Source organism: Schistocerca cancellata, chromosome 1 (genome assembly GCF_023864275.1).
Source record: "Schistocerca cancellata isolate TAMUIC-IGC-003103 chromosome 1, iqSchCanc2.1, whole genome shotgun sequence".
NCBI lineage: Eukaryota > Metazoa > Arthropoda > Insecta > Orthoptera > Acrididae > Schistocerca > Schistocerca cancellata.
This window is the reverse complement of record NC_064626.1, coordinates 345,951,110-345,966,413: the sequence shown is the minus strand read 5'-3', so window position 1 is coordinate 345,966,413 and position 15,304 is coordinate 345,951,110. Positions and strand designations below refer to the sequence as shown.

General features: G+C 43.1%; 2 protein-coding genes across 2 annotated transcripts in view; both read left to right on the top strand.

The window, feature by feature from the left end:
• LOC126175263 (uncharacterized) overlaps positions 1 to 15,304 on the top strand; it is a 254,214-nt gene that overhangs the window by 72,641 nt on the left and 166,269 nt on the right. The gene's annotated exons all lie outside the window — the stretch shown is intronic.
• On the top strand, positions 655 to 7,763 carry LOC126173493 (uncharacterized). Its single transcript, XM_049920959.1, has 2 exons — positions 655 to 727; positions 6,047 to 7,763. Exons 1-2 carry the CDS (start codon positions 661 to 663, stop codon positions 7,198 to 7,200), a joined length of 1,221 nt encoding a protein of 406 aa, XP_049776916.1. The 5' UTR covers positions 655 to 660; the 3' UTR covers positions 7,201 to 7,763.

Here is a 15,304-nt window from a genome sequence, read left to right as displayed (position 1 = left end):
TTGTAATAATAAGCATTTTCGGTGAATATTAAATCTGCTTCACTTGCCCAGTTATCGTCTCTTTCCCTTGGTGTGTAGGCGTGAAACATAAGTATAATGGAATCATATAAATCCCATTTAGTTCTATGCACATCATCTGCACTTTGTATAGTTTTCCGTTTCAACACTTTATCAGTTGCCTGTAGATACTGAGGAGCAAATTGTGAATTTTTTTTTTACGTGTTTCCGGGTGTGTGGCTTCAAACTCCACAGCAATATTTTACAGTGTGTCCTGTTCTTAATCCTACTTCTGAAAACCACGCATTGTGTGTTTCACACAGTACAGGGAAACACTTAATCCTTTCGATTAACCACTGCGTTTCTTCACTGGTCCACATGTGCTGCAGTACTGGAAGTACGTGGAGTCCACACAAACTTCTGCAAGTGTCTCAAAAACTTGCAGCAACAGGGAACTAGGAACCGTTTTGTCTAACTTGCGAAAGCTGCTTCTACAATGTGACGAAATTTGGGGAAGCCAGCTTCCGTGAGTCCTTCCAAGTCCACTCAGCATCCAGAAGTGGTTTCTTCAAGCCACTTACGGAAATTTTACCCGATAGCAGACACGCGCCGCAATATAAGCGGGTGGCGACGGGCGGCCTCTTCAGTCCGAAGAACTCCACGATGGCCGCTCTGCTGCTGCTGGCTCTTCTCGCCATGGCTGGCCACGCCTCCCCGCAGACCCACGCAGGTACTGTGCTGATCCCAACATTTTCCATTATCGTCCGTGTCTATATGCCTTAAGTCCAAACTGGGAACCGAAGCTCAATGTAAACTTACTTTTGAAACACCAGTTTAGCTTACTCTTCCATTTTTTTCTCCTGTCCATCTATTCCTCATTTACACCTACTTTTGCGGTTGTACTCCTCAAGCTACATTATGGTGTACGGCGCTGGTACCATTAACTCTTCCGGATTCCTGTTGTAGTCGCAAATAGTAAGCGGGAAGAACGATTGTTAGCAAACTTCCGTGTGAGTTTGGTTGCTTCTGACTCTATACTCAAGCCATTTTCGCGTGATATAGGTAGCAAGAAGTAGTACGTAGGTTGACTCTTCTAAGAAACTGTTGTTGTTGTTGTGGTCTTCAGTCCAGAGACTGGTTTGATGCAGCTCTCCATTCTACTCAATCCTGTGCAAGCTTTTTCATCTCCCAGTACCTACTGCAACCTACATCCTTCTGAATCTGTTTACTGTATTCATCTCTTGGTCTCCCTCTACGATTTTTACCCTCTACGCTGCCCTCCAATACGAAATTGGTTATCCCTTGATGACTCAGATGATGTCCTACCAAGCGATCCCTTCTTCTAGTCAAGTAGTGCCACATATTTCTCTTCTCCCCAATTCTATTCACTACCTCCTCATTAGTTATGTGATCTACCCATCTAATCCTCAGCATTCTTCTGTAGCACATTTCGAAAGCTTCACTTCCATACAAATACTTTCAGAAACGACTTCCTGACACTTAAATTTATACCCGATGTTAACAAATTTCTCTTCTTCTGAAATGCGTTCCTTGCCATTGCCAGTCTACATTTTATATCCTCTCTACTTCGACCATCATCAGTTATTTTTCTCCCCAAATTGGAAAACTCATCTACCACTTTAAGTGTCTCATTTCGTAATCTAATTCCCTCAGCAGACCTGCGTAGGATCGTTACTTGGTACGGGGACTGGCAGTTGATCCTCAACGTAAACAAATGTAAAGTATTGAGCATTATTATAAGGTTACAAGACTGCCTAACACGCGATGGAAGCACTCACATCCAACCAATGTCTAGGAATATACGAAGCAGGTTAAAGTGTAACAACCAAATGAAACTAATCTAAGTAAGGTAGAAACTACACTGACCTATTGGGCTACATCTGAGGAACTGTGGTTCCGCCAGGAAGGAAGTAATTTACTTGACTGACACTTCAATATTTCTCGACACTGTGGGACCCTGCACATGTACAGTATGATAGTCGATACAGAGAACACCTACAGCAGAGCAGTGCTTTTCGTAACAGATTCGTTTAACAATCGCAATTAATCGCGGAGATGTTCAACTCCAGCGGCTGTAACTAAAACAAAGCCTAGCATGGATTACTGTTGGAATTACGTGAGCGTAGTTTCTTGGCTAGAGCACAAATGTAAGGATGTAGAGGCATATATCACTAGGGGTAAGATAGGTGCTGCCTACAGGAAAATTAAAGAGACCTTTGAAGAAAAGAGAGCCACTTGTATGAATATCAAGAGCTCAGATGGAAACCCAGAAGCAAAGAAAAGAAAGCAGAAAGGTGGAAGGAGTATATAAAGAGTCTATACAAGGGTGATGTACTTGAGGACAATATTATGGAAATGGAAGAAGATGTAGATGAAGATGAAATGAGATATATGATACTGCGTGAAGAGTTTGACAGAGCACTGAAAGACCTAAGTCGAAACGCGGCCCCGGGAGTAGACAAAATTCCATTAGAACTACAGGTAGTCGCGGAGAGCTAGCCCTGACAAAACTCTACCATCTGGTGAGCAAGATGTATGAGACAGGCGAAATATCCTCAGACTGCAAGAAGAATATAATAATTCCAATCCCAAAGAAAGCAGGTGTTGACAGATGTGAAAATTACCGAACTATCAGTTTAATAAGTCACGGCTGCAAATTACTAACACAAATTCTATACAGACGAATGGAAAAGCAGGCAGAAGCCGACCTCGGGGAAGATCAGTTTGGATTCCGTAGAAATGTTGGAACACGTGAGGCAATACTGACCCTACGACGTACCTTAGAAGATGGATTAAGGAAAGGCAAACCAACGTTTCTAGCGTTTGTAGACTTAGAGAAAGCTTTTGACAATGTTGACTGGAGTACTCTCTTTCAAATTCTGAAGGTGGCAGGGGTAAAATACAGGGATCGAAAGTCTATTTACAATTTGTACAGAAACCAGATGGCAGTTATAAGAGTCGAGGGATATGAAAGGGAAGCTGTGGTTGGGAAGAGAGTGAGACAGGGTTGTAGCCTATCCCCGATGTTATTCAATCTGTATATTGAGCAAGCAGTGAAGGAAACAAAAGAAAAATTCGGAGTAGGTATTAAAATCCACGATGAAGAAATAAAAACTTTGAGGTTCGCCGACGACATTGTAATTCTGTCAGAGACAGCAAAGGACTTGGAAGAGCAGTTGAACGGAATGGATAGTGTCTTGAAAGGAGGATATAAGATGAACATCAACAAAAGCAAAACGAGGATAATGGAATGTTCGAATTAAATCAGGTGATGCTGAGGGAATTAGATTAGGAAATGAGACACTTGAAGTAGCAGAAGAGTTTTTCTATTTGGGGAACGAAATAACTGATGATGGTCGAAGTAGAGAGGATGTAAAACGTAGACTGTCTATGTCAAGGAAAGAATTTCTGAAGAAGAGAAATTTGTTAACATCGAGTATAGATTTAAGTGTCAGGAAGTCATCTGTGAAAGTATTTGTATGGAATGTAGCCATGTATGGAAGTGAAAAGTGGTACTACAGAAAAATGCTATAGATCGGTAGGTCACGTAACTGATGAGGAGGTACTGAATAGAACTGGGGAGAAGAGGAATTTGTTGCACAACTCGACTAGAAGAAGGGATCGGTTGGTAGGACACGTTCTGGGGCACCAAGGAGTCACTAATTTAGTACTGGAGGGAAGCGCGGAAGGTAACAATCGTAGATGGAGACCAAGAGATGAATACACAAAGCAGATTCAGAAGGATATAGGTTGCAGTAGTTACTTGGAGATGAAGAGGCTTGCACAGGTTAGAGTAGCACGGAGAGTTGCATCCAACCAATCTCTAGACTGAAGACCACAACAACAACATCTCTGCATGAGGCTTGAGCCGTCTCATGTTTCGGGTTCGTCTAAAAATCTGCTGGCATTTGTGATTTATAACTCACCACTGTGCAGGAAATATTTGTTTTCATCTACATCTACATTTATACTCTGCAAGCCACCCAACGGTGTGTGGCGAAGGGCACTTTACGTGCCACTGTCATTACCTCCCTTTTCTGTTCCAGTCGCGTATGGTTCGCGGGAAGAACGACTGTCTGAAAGCCTCCGTGCGCGCTCGAATCTCCCTAATTTTAAATTCGTGATCTCCTCGGGAGGTATAAGTAGGGGGAAGCAATATATTCGATACCACATCCAGAAACGCACCCTCTCGAAACCTGGAAAGCAAGCTACGCCGCGATGCAGAGCGCCTCTCTTGCAGAGTCTGCCACTTGAGTCTGCTAAACATCTCCGTAACGCTATCACGGTTACCAAATAACCCTGTGACGAAACGCGCCGCTCGTCTTTGGATCTTCTCTATCTCCTCCGTCAACCCGATCTGGTACGGATCCCACACTGATGAGCAATACTCAAGTATAGGTCGAACGAGTGTTTTGTAAGCCACCTCCTTTGTTGATGGGCTACATTTTCTAAGGACTCTCCCAATGAATCTCAACCTGGTACCCGCCTTACCAACAATTAATTTTATATGGTCATTCCACTTCAAATCGTTTCGCACGTATACTCCCAGATATTTTACAGAAGTAACTGCTACCAGTGTTTGTTCCGTTATCATATAATCATACAATAAAGGATCTTTCTTTCTATGTATTCGCAATACATTACATTTGTCTATGTTAAGGGTCAGTTGCCACTCCCTGCAGCAAGTGCCTATCCGCTGCAGATCTTCCTGCATTTTGCTACAATTTTCTAATGCTTCAACTTCTCTGTATACTACGGCATCATCCGCGAAAAGCCGCATGGAACTTCCGACACTATCTACTAGGTCACTGATATATATTGTGAAAAGCAATGGTCCCATAGCACTCCCCTGTGGCACGCCAGAGGTTACTTTAACGTCTGTAGACGTCTCTCCATTGAGAACAATATGCTGTGTTCTGTTTGCTAAAAACTCTTCAATCCAACCACACAGCTGGTCTGATATTCCGTAGGCTCTTACTTTGTTTATCAGGCGACAGTGCGGAACTGTATCGAACGCCTTCCGGAAGTCAAGGAAAATAGCATCTACCTGGGAGCCTGTATCTAATATTTTCTGGGTCTCTGATTTCTTTCGAGGATGTTTTAGTGCACACGCCTTACTGCGCGAACTGTTGGCGCTTTATATCTGCGCTCCATCGCAGTGTCTGCATGGGTCCCTACGTTATCTGGACGTTTTTCAATGTCTGCTATGTTCTTCACAAGGTGTCCTTTCTTAAGCGAGGCGAGGGCATCCGCTGGACTACTCCACGCGAGTCTGCAGAGTGCGTCTCTTTCGCTCACTCGATGGGGACCGACATTCCCTTCACGCTGGACTGCTGGCGCTGTGAATGTGGCCAGTAGCGAAGTTACCACAAGTGATTAAACGTCGCTGCTAACTGCGATTACGAAACTAACAGACCAGTTTACTCGTATATTCCTTCTATTACACTACAGTTTCGATGTTTGGTACCCTTGCGGTATTACAACTTTGTTGGCCAGCAGTGTATAACATTCTATTTGAAATCTGATTATATTTCACTCTCTCTTTAGTAGGTTAACTCGTTTTGTGATTATAGATGAAACGACAGCAAACCCTTGCTCTGACTGCAACAAAAATTTGAAGTAACTTAATTAATGAAACTTCCTGGCATATTAAAACCGTGTGCCGGACCGAGACTCGAACTCGGGACCTTTGCCTTTCGCGGGCAAGTGCTCTACCAACTGAGCTACCCAAGCACGACTCACGCACCGTCCTCGCGGCTTTACTTCTGCCAGGCAAAGGTCCCGAGTTGGAGTCTCGGTCCGGCACACAGTTTTAGTATGCCAGGAAGTTTCATATATGTGCACACTCCACTGCAGAGTGAAAATCTCATTCTGGAACCTTAATTAAGGTCGGTGATAAAATTTCAAATTGCGAATTACTGTGCAAATACTTCGACAGCATTGTACGAGTATATTGTAATCTTTTTGCAGCCCGTTGTGAAACTAATTTATCAGTGCAATTGAAATGACATTTCTATTCAAATTACAGGCTGTTCGGTGGACGTAAACAAATCCAAGATGCCCTACCCTCAGCCGCTGCTGCTCAAGCCCGGCGGCAGCAAAGACGTGCACGGATTCGTGACGCCGGACTCCTCGGAGAAGATCTTGCTCAGAAAGAACCAGCAGATCATCGTCGCGTGTCCCGACAGCGTCATCGAGATCAGGAAACAGCGGCTGGCGACAGCCACCTGCTTCTCCGGCACCACCTTCACCATCGGCAGCACGGCCTACAACTTCAGTGATCTCGTATGCAAGTCCCAGCCGATGCCATCGGAGAGGAATCCGGAAAGATCGTGCGGCAGCAGAAGTCAGTATCAGGAGATCCAGCTGGGCTTCCAGGTCGGCCCCGACTTCTACACGCTCATCGACGCCTGCTTCGACACTCGCTCCTACAGAACAGTGTACGACCACTTCACGATGGTCCGCGAAATACGGGGCAGCCAGACCCGTTTCCCCAGGCCAAAAAAGTGGTTGAACGGCAGGTTCTTCGGCACTATTGACATGGACAAACAGTACGAAAGAGCCACGCAGGTCGTGACGATCGGCAAACTGCTGGGGGACCCTAAGCTGGGGTCCGAGTACATTTCTCGAAACACCGACTACTTCCTTTCCAAAGGACACCTCGCTGCTAAATCTGATTTCTCTCTCGGCGCGCAGGAGTACGCCACGTTCTTCTACATGAACGCTGCGCCGCAGTGGCAAACATTCAACGGTGGCAACTGGAACACCATGGAGGGAGATGTACGTTCCTATGCTGCAACAAACCGCGTCAAGCTGGAAATATACACGGGTACGCACGGCATCACAACGCTGCCCAACGTGAACAAAGTCGAGACGGATTTATATCTTTATACTAAAGGCAGAAACTACATCCCAGTACCGAAGCTCTTCTGGAAGATTGTGTACAGAGAGGATACTAAGAGAGCTGTTGTGTTCATGGGTGTAAACAATCCGTACATTGAGAGGCCTGGATCTGACTACTACATCTGCAAAGACGTGTGCTCCAGGATCAGCTGGATAACCTGGACGGCCAATGACCGGAGGGACAAAAAAAAGGGTTACTCGTACTGCTGCGAGTATTCGGACTTCAAGAACGCTGTGGCCGACGCACCCACCCTCAACGTTACCTCTCTCCTTACTTAACAGTCTCAACCGAAAAGCAGCTCGAATTATCTTCTGAAATCGCAAGGAAGCCACAGCAAACGAAAACCGCATTCGGAACTTCTGTGGGATCGAGGAAGGAATGTAAATACATCTGTAATTCTTTATTTCCTTTAGTTCACAGTCCTTCAGCTTTTTTGATATTCATATTTCATTTGCAGCTTCTTTGTGCCTTCTTTGCACATATAAGTCTAAAGTTAAGAGATGATGGTGGCGTTTGGTTTACACATTCCGAGTCTCTCTCTGAAAGTTACAGTAAATCTATCCAGTGCAAGCAATTTCATTCCATTTCTGAAATATTTATTTTACAGTAAGTACGATTATTAGGTGACAACATGGGCATACTAGAAATTATGCATCCATCATATATGGAACATAATTAATTTCACACTTTCATACGATTTTACGTCATAGGCGTATAATTACAGGACAAGTGTAGAGTGGAAAAAGATAATGAATGTAAATAACAACAAAATCCAATGTAACATATTTCATAACCTAAATATAATCTGTATGTATGCATTTCTGAAAAATAAAAGAAAAATCCACTGACGATGCCACAACTGTGATGAAACATATTTGTGTGTAAAAACAATATTTTGTGCCCAGAACTACAACATGAATGAAAACATACGGACTTTTTCAATTTTAAATTTAAATCATTAAGTTATTCAAAGTACTTGCATTAGACGTGAGTCCTTGAGACTAAGCTTTTCTTCCGCGTATAGAACTAATTGTATAACGTCTTGGTAAGAGAAAATTCAGTGACATTTGAAACTGAATCATCCATTTACTGCCTCTCTTAGGGAAAGCGGTTGCAAGAACAAAGATTACGCGAGAATGTGCTATAGATGGAACAAGGAACAAATAGTGCCATTTTGTGCCTGGAATTATTAAGCGCACAGGACTTCTTGAATAGGAGAGTTGGCGCAGTCTTGTGAAATGTTGCTGCGCTTCGTATTTCTGAGATTTTTTTTATATTTTACTCTTATGAAGCCAAAACGCATATACATGTTACTACTGAACATCATCCCGAAAATCAACAGCGGTTACATACTCTGTAGCGTCCTGTGTGCTCAATTTAGTAAGTGGGACATCCACCAATTCGTTCTACTTACTAAGGCGTTAGAATCCTCAGTAATTCACTCATACTTTTTTCCATATACTTTCTGCAGATGTAAGGTTAGTTTGCATATTGAGGGTTTTGGGGAATGATGGTGATGTGATGTAGGTGAGGTTTGAGGTTAAGAAATTCTGGAAAGTTAACAGGGGATGATTTGTGGGCAGTGTGTGTGGACTACGGTTGGATGGTGGATTGAACTGAGTTAGGCAGGGTTCAGTATTGGTCTTTGGTTGAGTCAGATTGGTAGGGTTGGAGGTGGAAAAATACCTATGATACCAAGCATCGACTTAGCGTAGTAAGTATTGTGTGTTTTTTGTGTTTTAAAATTGCTGTTTTGCCTTAGACTGAGCCCGAAAAGGGATAATTACTTCCTCTGGTGATTTTGAGATGATTTTTCTGTGTACTTTCCCTTTTAATGCTACCTAATTTGTTTTCGTTTCTATCCCTCTGGTTTGGTCACCCTCCCTCAGATGCACATTTTCTTTGCTTCTAAACGTTTGGCATCATCTGTTAAGAGTTTATAGCTTTGACAGTCAAACAGTAACCTAGTCTAGATTTATATTTCTAAAAATTCTCTCCGTAGGTAGAATATTTAATCTCGTGCCCTCTGCCTGGATATTCTTTAAGGACCTATGATGCTCACGTTTAGCTGAACACTGCCTATGACCAGTGTCGCTTTCACTTATAAAAGGGGACGTTTTCTGCGCTTGTTCTCAAGAAGTAGGATTATTAGATGAAATTTTTCCGGCTACTATTAGAGGGTCATCGCCAATAGACAGATAACAAAACAGCCAGCTCAAGAGAGGGGACATGTTTATCAAAATACCACATACATGAACTCCTCATATTTGTTTGTATTTCTCACGTACCGTTGCCGCGTATCTACTTCCTTGCTGGTGGGAAACAACGAAGCTGGAAGCCCATTCATGTCATTTATATTAACAATTGATTTCTAAATACCCGTAAAATTTAAGGTTGCAAAAGGGTATAAAACATGACTTTTCTAAATTTGTCATGTATACCGTCTGAGAACTAATAATTGTAATTAACTAACGCAAAAAGTATAAACTATGAATTATGAATTCGTATGAATTTCTATACAACATTCTGAATAACAAACAGTTTGCAGTGCGCCACCAACACCTTCTTGTTTGCTCCCCCATGTGTATGACAAGTATGTTTATTATACGGCTGCACAATAAACAGGAGCTTCATGAATTCCACAAGGTCTTCTATGGCATTAATTCGAAATCAGTTTCACCTCAAGGTAGAAGCTAACGTTTGTTTCCCGTTCCTACATCTGTTGATCTGTAGAACTTCTGGCAGTACTTTAGGAAGCAAAAATGTATAGAAAACCGACAACCGCAAACTGGTATTTAGATGCCACTTCGCACCACCTTCCAGCTCCAGAAGCAAGCAGTGCTCAACACTCTGCCTCCGCGTGCCATTCGTACCAATGACAGTAACAGCTTGGAATCGGAGGTGAATTTTTTTAAGGAAATGCTGAAGGGCAAAGGCTGTGATGGTTTGTCTATGGATACTGTTTTCAAACGACGTAGTATTAATGAGAAGGACTAGAAACCATCATTTCACTTAGCCAAGTCAACGTTTGTTTTTAGTCTTACAGGCTGAATAAGCAGTAAATTTAGATAAAATGGTAAGAACACCGCATTTTTCAGTCAGAAGAAAATAAAACTTTTTCCGACGCTCCTGATCACCTAGGCATTGCGTGAGTCTACGAAATGGCGTGTGGCTGTAGCAAAGCGGATATCAGCAACCTATCCAAGGTAATGGTTGGGAAAATTTCAACTAATAATCCCACTTCTTAACACGACACTGGTCGTTGATAGCGTTGAGGTAACCCGGGACACCAGTACATCCTGATGATGATCCCAACAGACGGGTAGAAATGTTGACTGCATAAAGAAAAACTGAAGACGAACATGAGGTGGCCAAAGAAGATTTGGCCTCCAGTGACAACGGCGACGAAGGCCAGCAGTCTTCCATAAACTTCTTCCTATTCTCGTTGTTAGAAACTCCATTAAAAGCTGCCAGCAAATGCTCCTACAACCGAAGCAGTTCCTCCTATTTTTACGGAGCAGCTGCTGCCATTAATATTGATTTAACTTGGGTAGAAGAAGTTGTTGGTGTGCTTTACTTTGTTTCTTTCAATAGTAACATGTGTTGCTACTTCTTGTTTTTCTTTCGTAAGTACAGTGGTATTAGTGTTCTTAACACTAATAAGTAATGGCTACTCCCCGCGCGACTGCTACGGTCGCAGGTTCGAATCCTGCCTCGGGCATGGATGTGTGTGATGTCCTTAGGTTAGTTAGGTTTAACTAGTTCTAAGTTCTAGGGGACTGATGACCTCAGATGTTAAGTCCCATAGTGCTCAGAGCCATTTGAACCATTTTTGAATGGCTACTCCTCCGAGATATTTGACAAGTTATTAAATGTTTTCCGCATGTTGTTTTCGGTGTTAGCAATGCCAAATGTCAAACACAAAATTGATGCACTGTACGTTGGTTATATTGACCCTTCTTCGTGATTCAGGGTTTTGTATTGCACTTAAAATAAATAAGGCTGAATAAGTATGGCGGTCAGGAACATCCTTGACGTTTCCCTCTCCTGATATTTGCTTTGCTTATGCTTCCAGAAGATTCCGTAGTTTTTGCTTGGTGCATGTATAAGTTTAATAGCACTCTCCTTTCTTTCGAATCACTGCGAATAACCTCAGCGCTTTGGAAGGGTCTTTTCCACTGAATGTTATCATATGTTTTATTTAGATCAACATTTCCATTCTGCCGCGCAGGATTAGCTGAGTGGTCTAGGGCGCTGCAGTCATGGACTGTGCGGCTGGTTCCGCCGGAGGTTCGAGTCCTCCCTCGGGCATGGGTGTGTGTGTCTGTCCTTAGGATAATTTAGGTTAAGTAGTGTGTAAGCTTAGGGACTGATGACCTTAGCAATTAAGTCCCATAAGATTTCACACACATTTGAACTTCTATTCTATTTCACATTCTACTTCATCTGTTACATAGTCGTGATTTACGTTCTTCAACTTTGACTGCAAGCTGAAGCCTTCTAGGTACACTATTTATTTTGTTTGTACACCAAAAGGCTGCTAATGTCGTGGAGTGTTAACCGTTTCTATACCTTGGCATTGCATATTCATAGCTAGTCTATATTTGATTTACACTGCTCCACTGGCACCAATACCAGCCAATATCTTCAGCCAAAGTAAATATTCTAATGAAAAATTCATCAACCATTTACACTGATTTAGAAGTATAGCTCCAAAGACGTAATACTGACGGGTGCATGTAGCGTGCAGTGTTGCAGTGTTTTGTTGCAGGTGATGTTGAGAGAAGATGAGACCTGATGCCGCGACATTAAACCCTGTTTTCGAACAGCACTAAAGAGTTCCCGAACTTACCATTCCATTCAACGATTGGATCATAATTTTTATTTTGGCAATCATCAATCTTCTGAAAGGTTGATGAGATCCGCCATGAATTTCTCTCTTTGTTTCAGAATAGCACTTGTACCCTGTGTCCACAATTATTTGTTGGATATATTGTAGCTTTCTTAACACGTGAAATATTATTGTGTTCCTTACAGTCGACAGTATTTTCCATGTATAGGTCTTTTTCAACTGAAAACCTCGTCGTCCTTATTATATACCCATCTTATGTTGTAACCATAGACTATTTCATACGCGCTCACACTTAGGACACGGCGATATTGTTTGGAATTTGGCTTTGGACAATGGAATAAAACTTGATAGTCAGGAACATTAGACAACACATTTTTTCTTCATTTTCCGGCCAAATATTCCTTATCAGTAAGATATTAACCGTCCATTTCCAAAGCGAGAGTCACCACACGTAGCATAAAAAAAGCATAATAACTATATTTGGAGTATTCTGTATCAGCATTGCTTAATTCCACGCTTCTGTTCCGACAGTCTTGGTTATAATTAACACTTGACACTGAATATCGTTTTTCGTGATCGTTACTTCAATTTCATAACGTCGATCAGTATTTGGAATGTGCATTATAACGGTAAGAAAACTTGAGGACAGTTCAAAGAATATCTCTTACGAATTCCCAAATTCAGCACCGTAAATTATTTCCCGAATTTATTTAATTTGTGGAGAGTAAAATTATTTAGTGAAATCGCCGCGGAAACCACTTCATTGGGCCGCTCGGAGCGGCCGCGTGCTTTGAGGCGTCATGTCACGAACTACGCTGCCCTCCCACCGGAGGTTCGAGTCCTCCCTCAGGCATGGGTGTGTGTGTTGTTCTTAGCATAGGTTAGTTTAAGTCGTGTGTAAGACTAGGGACCGATGACCTAAGCAGTTTGGTCCCTTCGCAATTCACACAGATTTGAATATTTGAACCATTTCATTTAAAATCTCTGAAATATTCGTGGCAACACTGTGCAACGTTTCCGAACGACGTACGGTAAGCGTAAGATATATTTTACGGTAAGACAAACATTTTAATATTGGTTTTTGTGCTTACGCTCCTTTATGATATGTTTGGAGGGTTTTCAGCTGGATCCCAAAACCAATTTTACTCAATATTTCGCCACTTCAAATCATCAACATCTTCAGATGCGAAGCTGGATTGCTGAGACATCTGAGACATCACCCTTAACTAGATCACAGGACGTCCACAACGCGTACACCTGAAGCCGCCCATGGTGGCCTTGGTACGTAGTAAAACGGGGTTCCACGTCTTGCCTCAGAATGCTAGTGGCGCAGTCGGAGCGGCCTGAGAGACAGTCGTCTCGAATGCGGTATGTCGCTTTTCCAGCTTTCACCACCGGAGGCGCTGCTTGTGTATTCGGCTACGGGCAGCAAAACGAGTATGGTACAAATGGCGTTCAGCTGAGTCAACAGTCCAAATATGGCACGAACGTAGTCTTTAGGCTACGCTACAAGTGTATTTGTTACCACATCTTTGACTTACCACTCGCAAACAAATTATCATGTTTCAACCTAACCTCGACCTCGGACTATGCTACAAACCAGTCTGTCACCACAACCGAATCGATCGATTTTAGCCAAACGCCAGTCATCCCGTACTCACTTTAGCTACTCATGAACCTGCTAAGGGGCAACGCCTACGGCTTCTGGAACACTCGTCATGGTTATTGTGCGGCCTACATGGGGCGACCAGTCTGTCTTCTCAACGGTTCAGCTGCGAGGTGCCGGGGCTAGCAGTGTATTTTCTTCTAGAATCTTCATATGGAAATGATGCTCTAAGCCCCCCCCCCCCCCCCCTTTTCTAACTCCGACTTTTGCTGTTGCACATGGATTAAGAAGAAACGCGAACTGACTGTAATCGACCCTGCAAGTGGAGTAGAAAACAGTTTGGCACCTGCAATAATTTAATTTGATAGAAAGTAATTTGATAAAGGAAAGTTTCATTACCGTAGGAGAAATGAAAGGGTTGCTTTACCGATCCACAGAATGAAAATTCTGTCCAAAATAACAATTTGGTTTATTATGACTAAACTCAAAATAATAAACAAAACACATGAAACATTAACAATACGACAAATTGGATACTCAAATAAATGCTGTGAAGGTGAAGTTGTCTATAAACTAGATTGTGACACTTATGATGAAGTGGTATGTGGAGCCAATTCCTTGCAACTCAAATTTTAAGAGAAACACCCAGCCAACCCAGCATTAATTGCTGCTACAGTAGTGAGAACTCAGACAATGAACACCTAAGACAGAACCACATTAGTAAAGACGGGAACAGGCGCGCTCTGCTGAGCTCTGATTGTCACATAGCAAATTCCCTGACTTGCTAGTGCTGCGGACATACATTACCAAGCTGTCTTCTTAACTGCAAGGACACGATCTGGCATACCGGAGGCGATGGCTGGTTGCTTCGACGTCCCGTCGTGGTGATGATAATGTCGCGAGTATAGCCCGAAACAAATTCTCCTGGTCTGGTTGTTCCACACTAAAGACTTCCCAGCAACACAAATACGACTCTGAGGTAGACAAAGAACGCTCGCTACACAATCACTGACGGTACAGTGAGTGATTTTAACAAGCGAAGTCACACAGTAACTCCGATACAGTCAACTTTAGCCAAAACTGCTCTAGACGGACAACATAGGCCGTTTGTACGCAGAACGCTCAATTGTCAACTGTACTCGGAAAGTTACGTTGAAGTCGAAACTTCAGCAGCTTCGTCAAACAGTTACAATTAAATGAAAGTAGACAGCCAACGGAAGGCAGGCTGTCCAGAGCAGCGAGAGCTCAGTCTTGTAACCTACCCCGACCGAAAGGCTAGAGCTGACTCCCTCAAGAGCACCTGTACAAGCCAAACACAGAACATTCCCACCCCCATGACAGTGGCTGTGGTTAAACGTTCCGATCAGCAACTTGAAAACTGGCGGAAAATTCCACTCTATTGCCAACGCACTACTATTCCACCAGTGAAGATACTTGGCGCCAATTTCTGCGCCGATTTTGCTACTTAACAGAGCTATCCCCTGAGCAAGCCAATCACAGTTATGATTTTGCAGAAAACGCGGGAATTTGCCCGCCAAGACTGTCTGGGAATACAAGTCATTTCCACGCCTCGCTGGTAGCCCACCAGAAAGTGTTTTCACTAAGTTTCTGCAAAGTAACGGAATATCTAGCCCAGCCGTTCCATCAGGCTCCTGTGAGTGTTTCGCCCCCGCTCTTATGACAATGTTGGCGTCTGGAAAGCATCCACTCGACTCCCTCACACCCATCGGCTTAACCCTTTCAAGATCAGCAGAACCCTCTTGTCACCGGACCATCCGGGTGACCAGAGATGCTGCGTGGGAAGTCTGTGTGTGAAGGAATAGCAACTTTTCACCACATGCAATTAGAGAGGAAAATCGAATTACTCAGAGTAAGATAGAAATATGAGAGGGGGCTCATGCCACCTCTCACAGCTTCGCACCTG

Excerpts from the sequence above, each read along its gene's own strand:
- LOC126173493 (XM_049920959.1), top strand. The coding sequence starts at position 661 with ATGGCCGCTCTGCTGCTGCTGGCTCTTCTCGCCATGGCTGGCCACGCC. Across the intron at positions 728-6,046 it reads CTCCCCGCAGACCCACGCAG|GCTGTTCGGTGGACGTAAAC; the intron begins GTACTGTGCTGA and ends TTCAAATTACAG.